The 12,977-nt window shown below is 46.8% G+C and overlaps 1 protein-coding gene across 1 annotated transcript in view; it reads left to right on the top strand.

Moving 5' to 3' along the window:
• XYLT1 (xylosyltransferase 1) overlaps window positions 1–12,977 on the top strand; it is a 347,744-nt gene that overhangs the window by 312,868 nt on the left and 21,899 nt on the right. The window contains exons 7-9 of the mRNA XM_086376949.1: window positions 130–346; window positions 3,523–3,699; window positions 8,064–8,326. Coding sequence (XP_086233075.1) covers window positions 130–346; window positions 3,523–3,699; window positions 8,064–8,326 — 657 coding nt within the window. The remainder of the gene's footprint in view (window positions 1–129; window positions 347–3,522; window positions 3,700–8,063; window positions 8,327–12,977) is intronic.

Below are 12,977 nucleotides of genomic sequence, written 5' to 3'. Positions count from 1 at the left end.
GAGCGTGTAGTAGTGCTCAAAAAATGGCTTTATGGCCAAGACCTTCCCTGAGAGACAGTAGTTTTGACCATTTCTTTTGGACTCTGGGTTGAGCTCTTTCATGGCTAAGCATGACTTTGTCTTGTCCAGGTTCATCCGGAAACAGGGCCTGGACAGGCTCTTCCTGGAGTGTGATGCCCACATGTGGCGCCTGGGGGACCGGCGGATCCCAGAGGGCATTGCTGTAGATGGCGGCTCAGACTGGTTCCTGCTAAACCGGAAGTTTGTAGAGTATGTGACGTTCTCCACTGACGATCTGGTGACCAAAATGAAGCAATTCTACTCCTATACTCTGCTTCCTGCCGAGGTGAGTATCTGGGGAAAAGTCCCTGAGAAAGGTAGGGGCTGGCTCTAGCCCTTGGAGCAAAGTGGATGCTGAATTTTGGGTGAAGCTACATGGCATTATCCTCCAAACATCCAGAGGAAGATGGGGAACTGTGCCAGCTACCAGGAACCTTACTCTTACCGTAGGACCCCTGGTCCCGTCCAGTCCGGAGGGAGGTCATTTTATGGAGGAGATGCACAAGGCTGCCACCAGCAATCTATACAGTGTCTTTAAAAGTGTAAAGTAAAAAAAGGTAGTTCTTCCTCAAGATGCTTGGCTCCCATCAGTCATAAAATCATCACAATATACTAATTTTGTTAGAACAACTTTATTGCCATTTTTTAGAAAATTGCTATTGAAAAAAATACAAAGTTCTCATACCTACAATGTCAATGGTACCCACAGGGTTGTGCAGAGCATAACCTGCACAATTGTATATGCTGGCTTCTTTAGAGACACCCGTATCAACTTTTGACAGCCCCTCTTTTCCAGTAGTTTTGGCCCCATCAGTCACATCAGAAGTTCTGGTGATCGCCAAACCAGGGCTATTGTTGGGTTTGCTCTGCCTCCTGCATTGACAGCCATTGTGGCCAAAGGCTTAGGACCCACTATTTCTTGTTAGCTTTTACAGCTATTTGAAAAGGTCTCAGAAGTCTGCCACCACTTTTCAGACCTCAGGATGGGAAACTATCTTAGTTCAGAGTGCCAAAACAGGATACAATGGAATGAAGGTACTTCTTATAGTTTTGGAGGCTAGGAGTTGTAGGTCAAGGTGCCAGTGTGGTCAGGTGCTTTCTCTCTTTTTGGTTGCAGACTGCCTACTGACAGTTCTCATTGTGTTCTCACATGGCCTAAGGGGTGAGGGAAGGACACTAATCCCATTTGTGTGGATCCCACCCTCATTACAATCACTTTCCAAAGGCCCTACCTCCTGACACCATCACCTGAGGGTTAGGGTTTCAACCTATAAATTTTGCGGGGATGCAAACATTCAGTCCATTTCAGAAAGTCCTGTGTGTAAGATTGCAGGCTATTCTGAAACAGCCCCAGCCCCATCTGGAAATGGGTAGGGACTCAGTGCTACAGTGTTGCTCCTGACAACAGCCAGCAGCCTTCTTATCAGACCTGGGCAGACAGATTCTAGATTAGTTCCCTGACCTCTAGTTCACTTTCACCCTAATCTCTAACTTCAGAAAACTCCAGTGCTGGCTGTTTCTATTAAGCCTGTGACACCTCCCATGAATGGCCCACCATTCCTGGCTGTGCCACATCTCAGGGCCACTCAGGTTCTGTGTTTCCAGGCCAAACAAGACAATGCATCTCATTTGATGGTTTCCACATCCCTCACCAACATCTGGGGCAGGGCCAAGCTCTGAGTAGGGCTGACTGCTGACATAACTCCTAAGGGATGATGGGCTTGTCATCACTGGGTCAGGTTTTGCTATTCTGTATACATGTTAAGTCATCAGCTTTTAATCATGTTTCAGCAAAACCCACTTTCTCTCTCAATTCCAATAACCTCCTCATCCATTATCTTTTCTGCATCATTACAAAAGGACACAAGACAATTGATAATCGGGTACCTACCCCACTGCTTGATGGAGAATATGTGCCTGTTTGGGCTTTTAGACAATTCAAGCTTAAAATGCAGGTTCACAGACATGTCATTTAGCATCACAAGAGGGTCAGCTGGGTGATGTGGATAGAGCCTCATTTTATCCACTCAGCCATTGAGAAGAGACTGTTTGGGACTTTGTTTGATTTAATCAAGGTGTGCATCCCAATGCTGGCTCTCTCTGTCCCACCCACCCCACCCTCTACCCCACAGAGCACCCAGGCACTTTACATTCCAGCGTCTCTATTAGATCCCACCTCCTCCATCCCAGCATTTCTGCCCTGCCCTTTTCCCAAACCACCTCTAAGGGATGAACTTAGAAGAAATCTGAAGGCTGTGCCATGAGTTTGCAACAGGTGGACACGTATTCCCCAATAGCTTCCCCTAGGAAGCAGAGAGCAGGGGAAAGCATATCACCCTGGTATCTGAGGTTGTTATAAAACAGTGTCCAAATAGAAGTCAGTGTGTGTGTGTCTTTCTCTCCCCATCTCTCTTTTTCAGCAGCTCCAACCATATGTCTCTGCTCTGGTCTCTCTTTTCACTCTCAACATTGCCTTTTTCTCAGATTCCTAGGAGAGGTTGGCCAACAGTCTCAGGAATAGGGGGAAATGATGGTGTCTGTTTCAGCACCATGGACAGCGGGAAGCCCCAGCACACCCCACCTTTCCTCCCTGTGTTGTAGTCCCTCCTCCTGTGACTGGGGCAGGAGGGCGTCCATGATTCTGGCGTCCCTCTCCCAGGAGTGAAATTCCAGGGCTTCAGTCTTTGTTCCAAAATATCTCAGACTGAATCCCTTTGGTTTCAGGTCTAGCTGTTTGTAAAATCAAGAGTCCTTTGGTCCAGGGTTTTTTAGAAAATTGTCCCAATGTTTTCCTCTGGTCCTCATGTGTTGACATACCTTGTGCTGTGCTTAGTCACTCAGTTGTGTCTGACTCTTTGCGACCCTGCGGACTGTAGACGCAAGGCCCCTCTGTCCATGGGGATTCTCCAGGCAAGAATACTAGAGTTGGTTGCCATGCCGTCCTCCAGGGGATCTTCCCAACCCAGGGATCGAACCCAGGTCTCCTGCATTGCAGGCAGATTCTTTACCATCTGAGCCACCAGGGAAGCCCAAGAATACTGGAGTAGGTAGCCTATCCCTTCTCCAGTGGATCTTCCCAACCCAGAAATTGAACCAGGTCTCCTGCATTGCAGGTGGATTCTATACCAGCTGAGCTTCCAGGGAAGCCCTGAAGGGACTTTTTCTCTCTGCTGAACGGATGTACTGGGTCATAAGAGATGTCTTGAAATCAGTTTCTAGGCTGCTGAGAAGAGACATCTTAGAGAAACAGAGCAGTAACTGCTAAGCAGAATGCCACTCTGGGCAAAACTTCCAGGGTGCTCTGGCTAGGCCTGCATGGGACTAATTCCATTTGCAGAGAGAACAGCTGAGTCTGCAAGAGAGTCTCTTCAGTGTCAGGTGGTCCCTGGGAAGGACCCCCACCCCAGCCCAGTCGAAGAAGACTGGGCGAGGTCTCAAGCCAGGCCCTTCTCTCCCCCTCAGTCCTTCTTCCACACGGTCCTGGAGAACAGCCCGCACTGCGACACCATGGTGGACAACAATCTGCGCATCACCAACTGGAACCGCAAGCTGGGCTGTAAGTGCCAGTACAAGCACATCGTGGACTGGTGCGGCTGCTCCCCCAATGACTTCAAGCCGCAGGATTTCCACCGCTTCCAGGTGAGCTGCCCACCCAGCCCACCTGCCTGTGCCTTCCAGCCAGCATCTGCAGGTGTCCAAGACAGCCCTGCAGCTCATCACATCCCACACACTCCCACCCCAGCTGTTGATGATAACCATAACAACATCCACAATAGCCAACACTTACTGATCACTAACACCACGCAAGGGACCATCTAACCGCTTGGCCTGTGTCGACTCATTTACTCCACAACAGCCTCAGAAGACAGATAGACACAGAGATAGATTATTTTAGAGATAGGGAAACTGAGGTAGAGAGAGATCAAAAACTTTATGCAAGGTCACACAGCCCAACATATCTGTTTTCAAAGGCTGTACTTGCATCCATTTCTCTATGCTGCCTTTTGATCAGAATCTCCCCAAATATTTGTTTAAAATACATTTCTGGGTACAAACTTGGTTAGAGTGCAGAGTTTCTCAACCTCAGCACTCTTAACATTGTGGCTGAATAATTCTGTGTTAGGGTGGAGGGATGTAGGATGTTTAAGCAGCATCCCTGGCCTCCGCCCGCTAGATTCCAGAAGCACCCCACCCTCCACTGTGACAACCAGGATGTCACTGTTTAATGTCCCCATGGGGATCCAGTAGCACCCTGCAGACATGACAGCCAGGAATGTCTTCAGATATCACCAGATATTCACCGGGGGCAAACACATCCCCAGTCAAGAGCTTCTGATCTCCAGTGAGGCTCAGGAATTTTTATTTTTAATGTAGCAGACTTAGGGAAGTTCTGATGAGCAGCCAGGTTTACAAACCACCGTGCTCTGTGAACTTAAAGGAGTAACAAGAAGAAAATTGCTTGCCATCGCAGGTATCTCTGCAGGGCCCAGCAGTTCATGCTCTGGGGAGAGGAGAGGCAGAAGGGTGGCCAGTGTCCATCTGCTTCCCATGAGCCCCAAGGGTGCCTTGGACCCAGACCTATTCAGGATGGCAACCTCTTTCCATCCCACGTGAGCACGCCTCCTGCTCCCTCCAGGCCAGCACCCTGAATTCTTCCTCTTCTCCTCCTCCCCATGCCCAGCCTCAGCTGCCCAGAGCATACATTCACAGGCCACTCTGAGGTCACTAGAGCTACCACGTGGAGATGATATGCTGCTCCCCAAACCGCTAACTTGGAGTGATGGAGGGTGTTGGGGGCAGGGACAAGAATGCCAGGCTGATTACCCAATCCAAAGTGTCCCTACTGCCTCACTCTGGCACATAACTGAACCACGAGAGGACCGAAACTGCCCCCATGGAGCTTCCAGCCTCTTAGCCCAGCTCCTCAGAGTGTGGTCTGTAGAACAGCAGCATCAGCATCACCAGGGAGCTTGTTAGAGATGCAGAATCTCTGCTGCTCCAGGCCTGCTGAGTCAGAATCTGCATTTTAACAAGATCCCCAGGCAACAGGGAGGCTGTTCTGTTTGAGAAGCATGGGGTTGGGGTCTTCTGTGTTCCAGGCTATGTGCCAGGTTCTCTGCAGGCATTGTCTTCACTGGGTAGAAATCATCTCCATTGTGCAGGTGGGGAAACCAAGGCACAAGAGGGGACTTACTTGTCCATGGACATGCAGTAGTGGAGTGGTAGGGTGGGAGGTCCCACACGGGTATTTCCAGGTCCAGGCCTGAGCTTTTTCCACCAGACCCTGCTGCCAACCTGATTCCATGCCTGGTGGAATGTAGAATACACAGTGGGTTTTGTCCCATCATTCATATTCCCTCAAGGTTCCCACCTAACGCCTTTCACCATGTAAGCAGTTACTGCAATGAGTATTCTTTAGGCCTGTTTTTGGTGGAAGACTGAAAGCTACCCAGGGGCCTCCTCAAACCCATGTTAATTGAGGTTGGGTGAACTTGGGTGACATTTTAGCTCCATTGTCTGTGCATAAACGGTCTGCTGAGCAGAAAGGGGTGGCAAGGGGAATATTTGACCTGTTCAAAGGGGGACAAAAGAAACAGAACAATTCCCTCTTTTGTAGAGGATCAGCTTTCACCCTCATTGCAAAGGACCTTCATCATTTAGAGCAAGGAGATAGGGCAATTCTTGAGTGCACTGCCCCTCCTGGGCCACTCCAGAGCAGCAGCAGTTGTATTCCAGTCCCAGCATCCTGGGGACATTGTGGTCCCTGATAAAGATGAGCTAACATAGAGACCGAGTCACATGCTCACAGCTCTTCAATTCACGGCAAACAAAGATCAAGAATATTTCTCAACGTCTAGACTCAAGAAACTGCTGCCTGTAAGGAACTCTGAGTTCTTACGGAAATAACTCCAAGGACGAGAACTATAAACATAGAAACGTGCTTTTTAGGAGCTCCAGGTATGATCAGAGATTCTTAGGAGGAAAAAGGAGGCTGCCCTGCCATTTACTCTGGTGCTCTGCCTCCAGAAAGTGAAGACTTAGAAGTCCCTGTAGTAGACTTAAAGGCATAGTGATAACAGTCTCATAATAGCTGCTAACACTGTGTGTCAGATTCTATGCTAAGTACCTATATTATTATTATACCCATTTTAAGGACTGGAAAAACTGAGGCCCTGGATAACTTCCCCAAAGACATATATAGCTAGAGAGACATAGAGTGGGAATTTGAACCCACATGTTCTGGCTCTTTTTAATGCTCCTATAAGGGAACTGAGCTAACCCCTCGACTGCAGAGAAAGGGTAGGGGTGGGTGTCCCAGGTGTCTGTGAAGCAGAGAGCAGATGGGATATTCCAAAACATTAACAAGAGTTTTTGTTATTGGGGCTTCAGATTCACTTGACTAGCAGTGTGATCCTAAGATGATATAGTCAATAGAATTTGGGTTTTAGAGTCATCTGGGTTTGAATCTTATGACTGTGTGTTTGTACATTATCCCTTCCCTTCTCTAAGTTGAGTTTCCTCATCTGTAAAATAGGAATCATAGCACCCGCTTTGCAGAGTTATTGGGAGGATTAGAGATAATGACAAAATGCAATGCTCTACGTATAGTATATGCTCAGTTTTTATTGTCATTATTGTTGCTCTTAATGCATTGAAGTGAGAACAATGCTAGACTTAAATGAAGGTCAAAATTTGCACAAGATCACAGGCCCCTCAAAGGAAGGGTCTGTGGTTTAGTTGTTTCCATAGCCCTAGACTAGAGGTCAGCAAGCTACAGCCCCTGGGCTGCTCCAGCCCGCTCCCTGTTTTTGTAAATGACTTGTTTCTGGAGCACAGCCACAGACCCATTCATTTTCCAGTTTGTCTATGGCTGCTTTCACACTCTGACAGCAGAGCTGAGTAGGTGCAAAGCTGGAAATATTTATTATCTGCCATTTTGCTGAAAAGGTTTATTGATCTTGCCCCAGACCATGGTTTAAAACCTGGTAGATAACAAGTGCTCAGTACTTCACTTCTCTAACCCATGACCCTGGATCTGAATCCTGGCTCTCGCATTACCTTACTGTGTGACCTTAGATCAGTCCCTTTCCCTCTTACGCATTCAGCCCCTTTGAAAATTTTGTTTACATAAGTAGCCCTCAAACATGTAGCATAATCACCTGGGAGCCTTTTTTTTTTTTTTCTATACAGATTCCTAAACCTCATCTTCAGAGATATTGACTCAGTCGGTCTGGAGAAGGACTCCAGAATCTGAATATTTTAAGGCTGTTTAGGCGACTGATCTGCAGCCAGCTCAGATGTCATTTGCCTTGTCCTCACACCCTAGTGAGCAAACGAATCACCTTCGAAGCCTGTTAAGTGTACAGATTTCTAAGCCTCACTTCCAGGGATTCTGATCAGTAAATCCAGGGTGTTCCCTCTGAGTCTGTAAGTCAATTATAACGCCCAGGAGACAGTAGGGAGTGGTAGGGGTTGTGGTGAGCCACAAGGCCCATACCCATCTAAAGGGACAGCCGCTATTCAGTTTTAACTATGTGTTACGATGCAGGAACGTAGTCCTACCGTTGCCAGATCATTTCTTTTTCAAGAGAAGCCAAAAGTTTCCATGAACTCTTCCACTTATAAAATGTTGCCAGTTAATTCAATTTTAAAACATTCTTCCGGACAACTAAAATACTTCTGTAGGCGGTATTTGCCCTAGACCTCCAGCTAAATGATTTCTGAGATCCCTCCCAACTATAACCATCTAAGATGTAATTATTTCACAGACATTTAAATGAAGCTGACTTCCGTGTCCCTCATTGCTTTCAATGCTTTACAAATATTAACTCGTGCAATCCTAAAACCCTTTTGACAGATGAGGAAACTGAGAACAGAGAGGGCAGTAGGTGTCTGAATGGTGATGTGGATCCAGACAGGCTGGGACCGCAGAGCTCGCCTCCTCCATCCCCACCTCCCCCATCCCACTGGTTGACTCAGCTCTCTTTATCCCACGAGCACAGCAGACAGCCCGGCCCACCTTCTTTGCCCGCAAGTTTGAAGCTGTGGTGAATCAGGAAATCATCGGGCAGCTGGACTATTACCTGTATGGGAACTACCCCGCGGGCACCCCGGGCCTCCGCTCCTACTGGGAGAACGTCTACGACGAGCCCGACGGGATCCACAGCCTGAGTGACGTCACGCTGACTTTGTACCACTCCTTCTCCCGCCTGGGCCTCCGTCGGGCAGAGGCCTCGCTGCGCGCCCCCGGGGAGAGCAGCTGCAGGTGAGCCGGGAGGGGCGGGGTGACCAGGGACGAGGGACAGCCCTCCTCTGCCGGGGCTGCGGCTGCACCCCACGCTTCTCCCGAACAGTCAGCCACTCGGACTTCCCAGCGTTCAGAGCATTTCCTGTCTAAGCCCTCATAACCCTTTTACCTTCTCAGAATAGCAGATCTAATATTTACCTACTTATTTCCTTTCTGTGGACTCATTCTTTAAAAAAAAAAAATTATTTGGCTATACCGGATGTTAGTTGCAGGCATGCATTATCTTTCAATTGTGGCATGTGGGATCTGGGCTTCCCTGGTGGCTCAGACAGTAAAGAATCTGCCTTCAGTGCAGACTCCATCCCTGGGTCGGGAAGATCCCCTGGAGAAGGGAATGGCTACCCACTCCAGTATTCTTGCCTGGAGAATTCCATGGATAGAGGAGCCTGGTGGTGTACAGTACATGGGGTCACAAAGAGTTGGACACGACTGAGCAACTCACACACACGCACACACACACACACACACACACACACGCACACACACACACGCACACACACGCAGGATCTAGTTCCACCAGGAATCAAACCCAAGCCCCCTGCATTGGGAGCATGGAATCTTAACCACTGGACCACCAGGGAAGTCCTACCTTTCTGTGGACTCATTCTTTAGGCTAAATATACATATTTTAGAAGAAAGCTTTATGCACCATATTAGATAGTTCTGTTTGTTTTAAATGGAAAGTAATCATGAAAATACCGAACATTTTTGTTTTATTTTTTGTTTTAGAAAATGTCAGATATATACCAAATGGAGAGAAAAATGAAATCCCATCTCCCATCGTCAGCTCTAGTGATTACCGACTCCCAGCCAGTGCAGTTTCATCTCTGCCTTCACCCACCTTCCCCCTCCTCCCAGATCAGTTTGATTGAAGCAAATCCCATAAACATTTCATGTGTCTCTGAAAATTGACTCCTTCCTAAAACACAACCATACTATCTTTGTCAGACCTGAGAACATAACCAGTAACATCATGGAAGGCAGAACCATTATTTAAAACGTTCATGTAACCTTTAGACGGAGAAGGCAATGGCACCCCACTCCAGTAGTCTTGCCTGGAAAATCCCATGGATGGAGGAGCCTGGTAGGCTGCGGTCCATGGGGTCGCTAAGAGTCGGACACGACTGAGCGACTTCACTTTCACTTTTCACTTTCATGCATTGGAGAAGGAAATGGCAAGCCACTCCAGTGTTCTTGCCTGGAGAATCCCAGGGACGGGAGCCTAGTGGGCTGCTGTCTATGGGGTCGCACAGAGTCGGACACGACTGAAGCGACTTAGCAGCAGCAGTAGCAGCAACCTTTAGAATCATCTCATCTACCACTGGTGGGTACTAGTTGATACTTCAGGAAAGAATGTTCTAGAATATTTGGAAAGAAGAGGGAAGGTGGGGAAAGGATTCAACATCACCCCCACCTCCCCTGCGTTTCCCTAAGCCTACCAAACCCTTTTAATTTGGGGCTGCTTCTCTTCCTCTTCAGCAATATGCATTGCAGATATTTCATAATTGCAAGGATTACGTGTCCTGTTTCTTTCGCTCAGCATTGTAATATTAGCCCCTCCTCTCCTTGCTCCTCTGCAGCTTTCCATAATGATAATGACCCTTTTTAATGCCGCTGGTATTCCATTGAGTAGAAATTCCAGAGTTTGCTTAATCCAGCCCTTTCCTGTTGCCATTGTTCTGATGAATATCTTTTTGCAGAAAGCCTTTTTTTTTTCCATTCTCCTTTCTGATTATTTTCTGAGGATGGACTCCCAGAAGTGCCTCCAATCAACTCTCCTTCTCTTTCTTGTTCTGCCTCTGCCTCCTCCTCTCACCTTCCTCTTTAACCAACAAAGAAAAAATTATTAGCATCAGTCTTTCTCCTCTGAGCCTTCTACATGTCCCTCCTTGCCCTGCTCTTCCTTCCTCTCAAGAACGGAAGGGGGACAGGAAAGGAACTATTTTGTTCTACAAAACTCTGAAAACATGGAAGGTTTTCCTGACTGGGACCCCATGCAGATCAGCTGGGTTTCCACATGCCTGCAACAATTTTCTCCTCAGCCTTCTCTCTCCTCTACCTGCAGGTCCTGATTTAGTTTAAAAGAAGACCAGAATGGGTTAGAAACCCAGAACCTGCCATTTGAACTCCACTCTTACTAGCTATTGGCCTTGGACAAGTCTTGAACCTCCCTAAGCCTCAGTTTCCTCATCTGTAAAGTGGGAATAATAATAAGCCTTACAGCATAAGGTGTTGTTAGGTTTAAAGGGGATAATCCTCTAAAACTACTTTATTAGTCATGTATTATTATTATCATTATCCCCATTTTAACAGTATTTTATATCTGAAGTGCTTTAGTAAATGCTTATGCCATTGTTGATATCTTAGTTTCCAGTATTCTTAAGATGCAGCTGTGTGAGCTACTTGCTCCATCACTGGTCATATGAACTGTCTGTCAGTTCCTCTGTGCTGTCCTTTGTTGACTGTCCCCACTCAATCCACCTTTTCCGAGGCTTCCAGGGTCATCTCAGGTGCCATTTCCTCTGTGAAGCTGGCTAAGAGCTTCCCCAGTAGCCCACCCCTCACCTTTCCTCATTTGAAAGCAGATTTTCCTTTAACACCCCCATTGCTAGTAACAGCAGTGCCTCAGGTCAAGGTCATCAGTGAGGATCAAGGTCATCAGTGAATGTCTTTTCCTCCCTGCTAGTCCAGGGGCAGAATCCCTGTCCCAGGAGCCACAGTATATGGCCCCAGGAGATGACACACGGCCTGGTGCTTGGAAGGCAAATATCGTTTCAAGAGTAGTTTTAATCCCAGGTTTCATAGCATTTGTAAGGTAAATAATCTTAGATGAAATTTTGAAAGACACCTCCAAGTGATTTATGATTGCTGAAGTTTTCTTCTGCTATTTTTTTTGGGATTAAGCAAGCCATCACATTGCCTCAGGCCTGGAATCCTTTGGCTTCTACTTCATTTTTTATTATAATGGAACCCCTGTGCCTTGCTGTGGGCAAAGCCAATATATTTATTAATACAAACCTAAAAATAAATCAGGACAAAGGACCCTTATCCCAAAAGGCAAAAGACAGTAAATTCCTACCCCAGAGCTATCTGGGGAAAAAAGTAGAAACTTTATTTCAAAAATCTCATTTTCTCTGGACATTTCATGCAGATTGTGGCTTTCTAGTCTATAGTACACACTTTTATAAAAAAAAATGTTTATTGATTTTTTTTGTCATTAGAAGATAACATTTATTCATTGCAGAAAATTTCAAAATGGCAGATGGAGGGAACAAGAAAATGAAAGTTTGCTTGAGAGTCCCTTTCAGAGATAAGGATGTCAGTGTTTTATTACAGGTCCTCAAATTCAAATGTGATCTAGGGCCAGGAGGGAAGCATGTGTCCTTAGCTAAGGATGGACTGATCCTATGGACCAGGGGCCCCCAGGGTCCCGGTGCTGAATTGCAGCACATCCTTGCCCTGTGGGAATGTACACTTGGAGCTGCCAATCACATCTCCTGATTTTTTCAGACAAATTAGAAATCCACATTTTTGTGTGAGCTTCCCAAATTTTTTAATGCCCACCTCATTTAAATAAGAAATAAAAACACCTTTGGGCCAAGCAAATGCACCAGAGGCATGGTTTAGGTTCTATTGTGTTGCATCTGGCATCTTCTATTGCATCTAGTTATAACTCTCCTCTCAGTTTTAGTTACTTAATTACCATATACAGTCTAGAGTCGGTACCAAGGGACTTTGTGTTCAGTTCTGGTTTCCAGTTCCCTAGATGTATCTTAGAAGCAAAGGGTTCAAGAGAATATCCTTCTAGAATCTTCACTCAAACCTTAAGTATCGATTGAGCATCTACCATGTGGCAGGCTGTGTGTTACGCACTGGGCACTCAGCCATGACCCAGACAGACCAGGCCCCAAGCTCAAGGTCCTCCCATTCTAGTGTGAAGACAAGCAGTACCCCAGCTCACAGCAACAAGAACAAAAGTCTCTAAAGATAAATGCTCTGCAGTGAGGATAAGCTCAAGTAACAGCAGTGAGTTGGTGACTTAAGAGTCAGCAGTCAAGGAAGATCTCTCTGAGATGGTAACATTTAGCCAAAAAGATAAGACAGAGCCCACCATGCAATCAGTAGAGGAAAAGAGTATCCCCAGCAGAGAGAATGTCCCGTGCAAAGGCCCTGGGCTAGAAGTGAGCTTAGGGTGTTCAAGACTTCAAAATAAGGTCCACGTGGCTAGAAGGTGGTGAATTGGGACAAAGGTAAACAAAATGAGGCTAGAGAAAGAGGCAGGACCTTGTAGACCAGCTAAGGAGGTTGGGTTTTATCCAAGCATAAGCAGAGCCCCTTGTGGTATTTAAGGAAGGGATGACAGATATGGCTACTCTGAGAATCCATTACAGCAGACAAAAGAAGGAGGAAGTTAAGTAAGGCAGCTCCAGCAAAAGTCCAGATAAGACATGATGGTGGCTTGGACCAGGATGCTGGCCATGCATAGGACAGTAGAGAATGGATTCAGGTGGAGAAAACAGGATTTCTTGGAAGAAGGAACAGGGGCAATGCAAGGTTAACTCCTGGATTTCTTGACCATCACTTATTTACCTGACCCCTTAGCAGCATC

The sequence above is a fragment of the Bos grunniens genome, chromosome 25 (genome assembly GCF_055505025.1).
Source record: "Bos grunniens cultivar Pamir isolate PY7600 chromosome 25, Bosgru_T2T1.0, whole genome shotgun sequence".
NCBI lineage: Eukaryota > Metazoa > Chordata > Mammalia > Artiodactyla > Bovidae > Bos > Bos grunniens.
The sequence above is the reverse complement of the archived record's forward strand: the minus strand, read 5'-3'. Positions and strand labels throughout refer to the sequence as shown.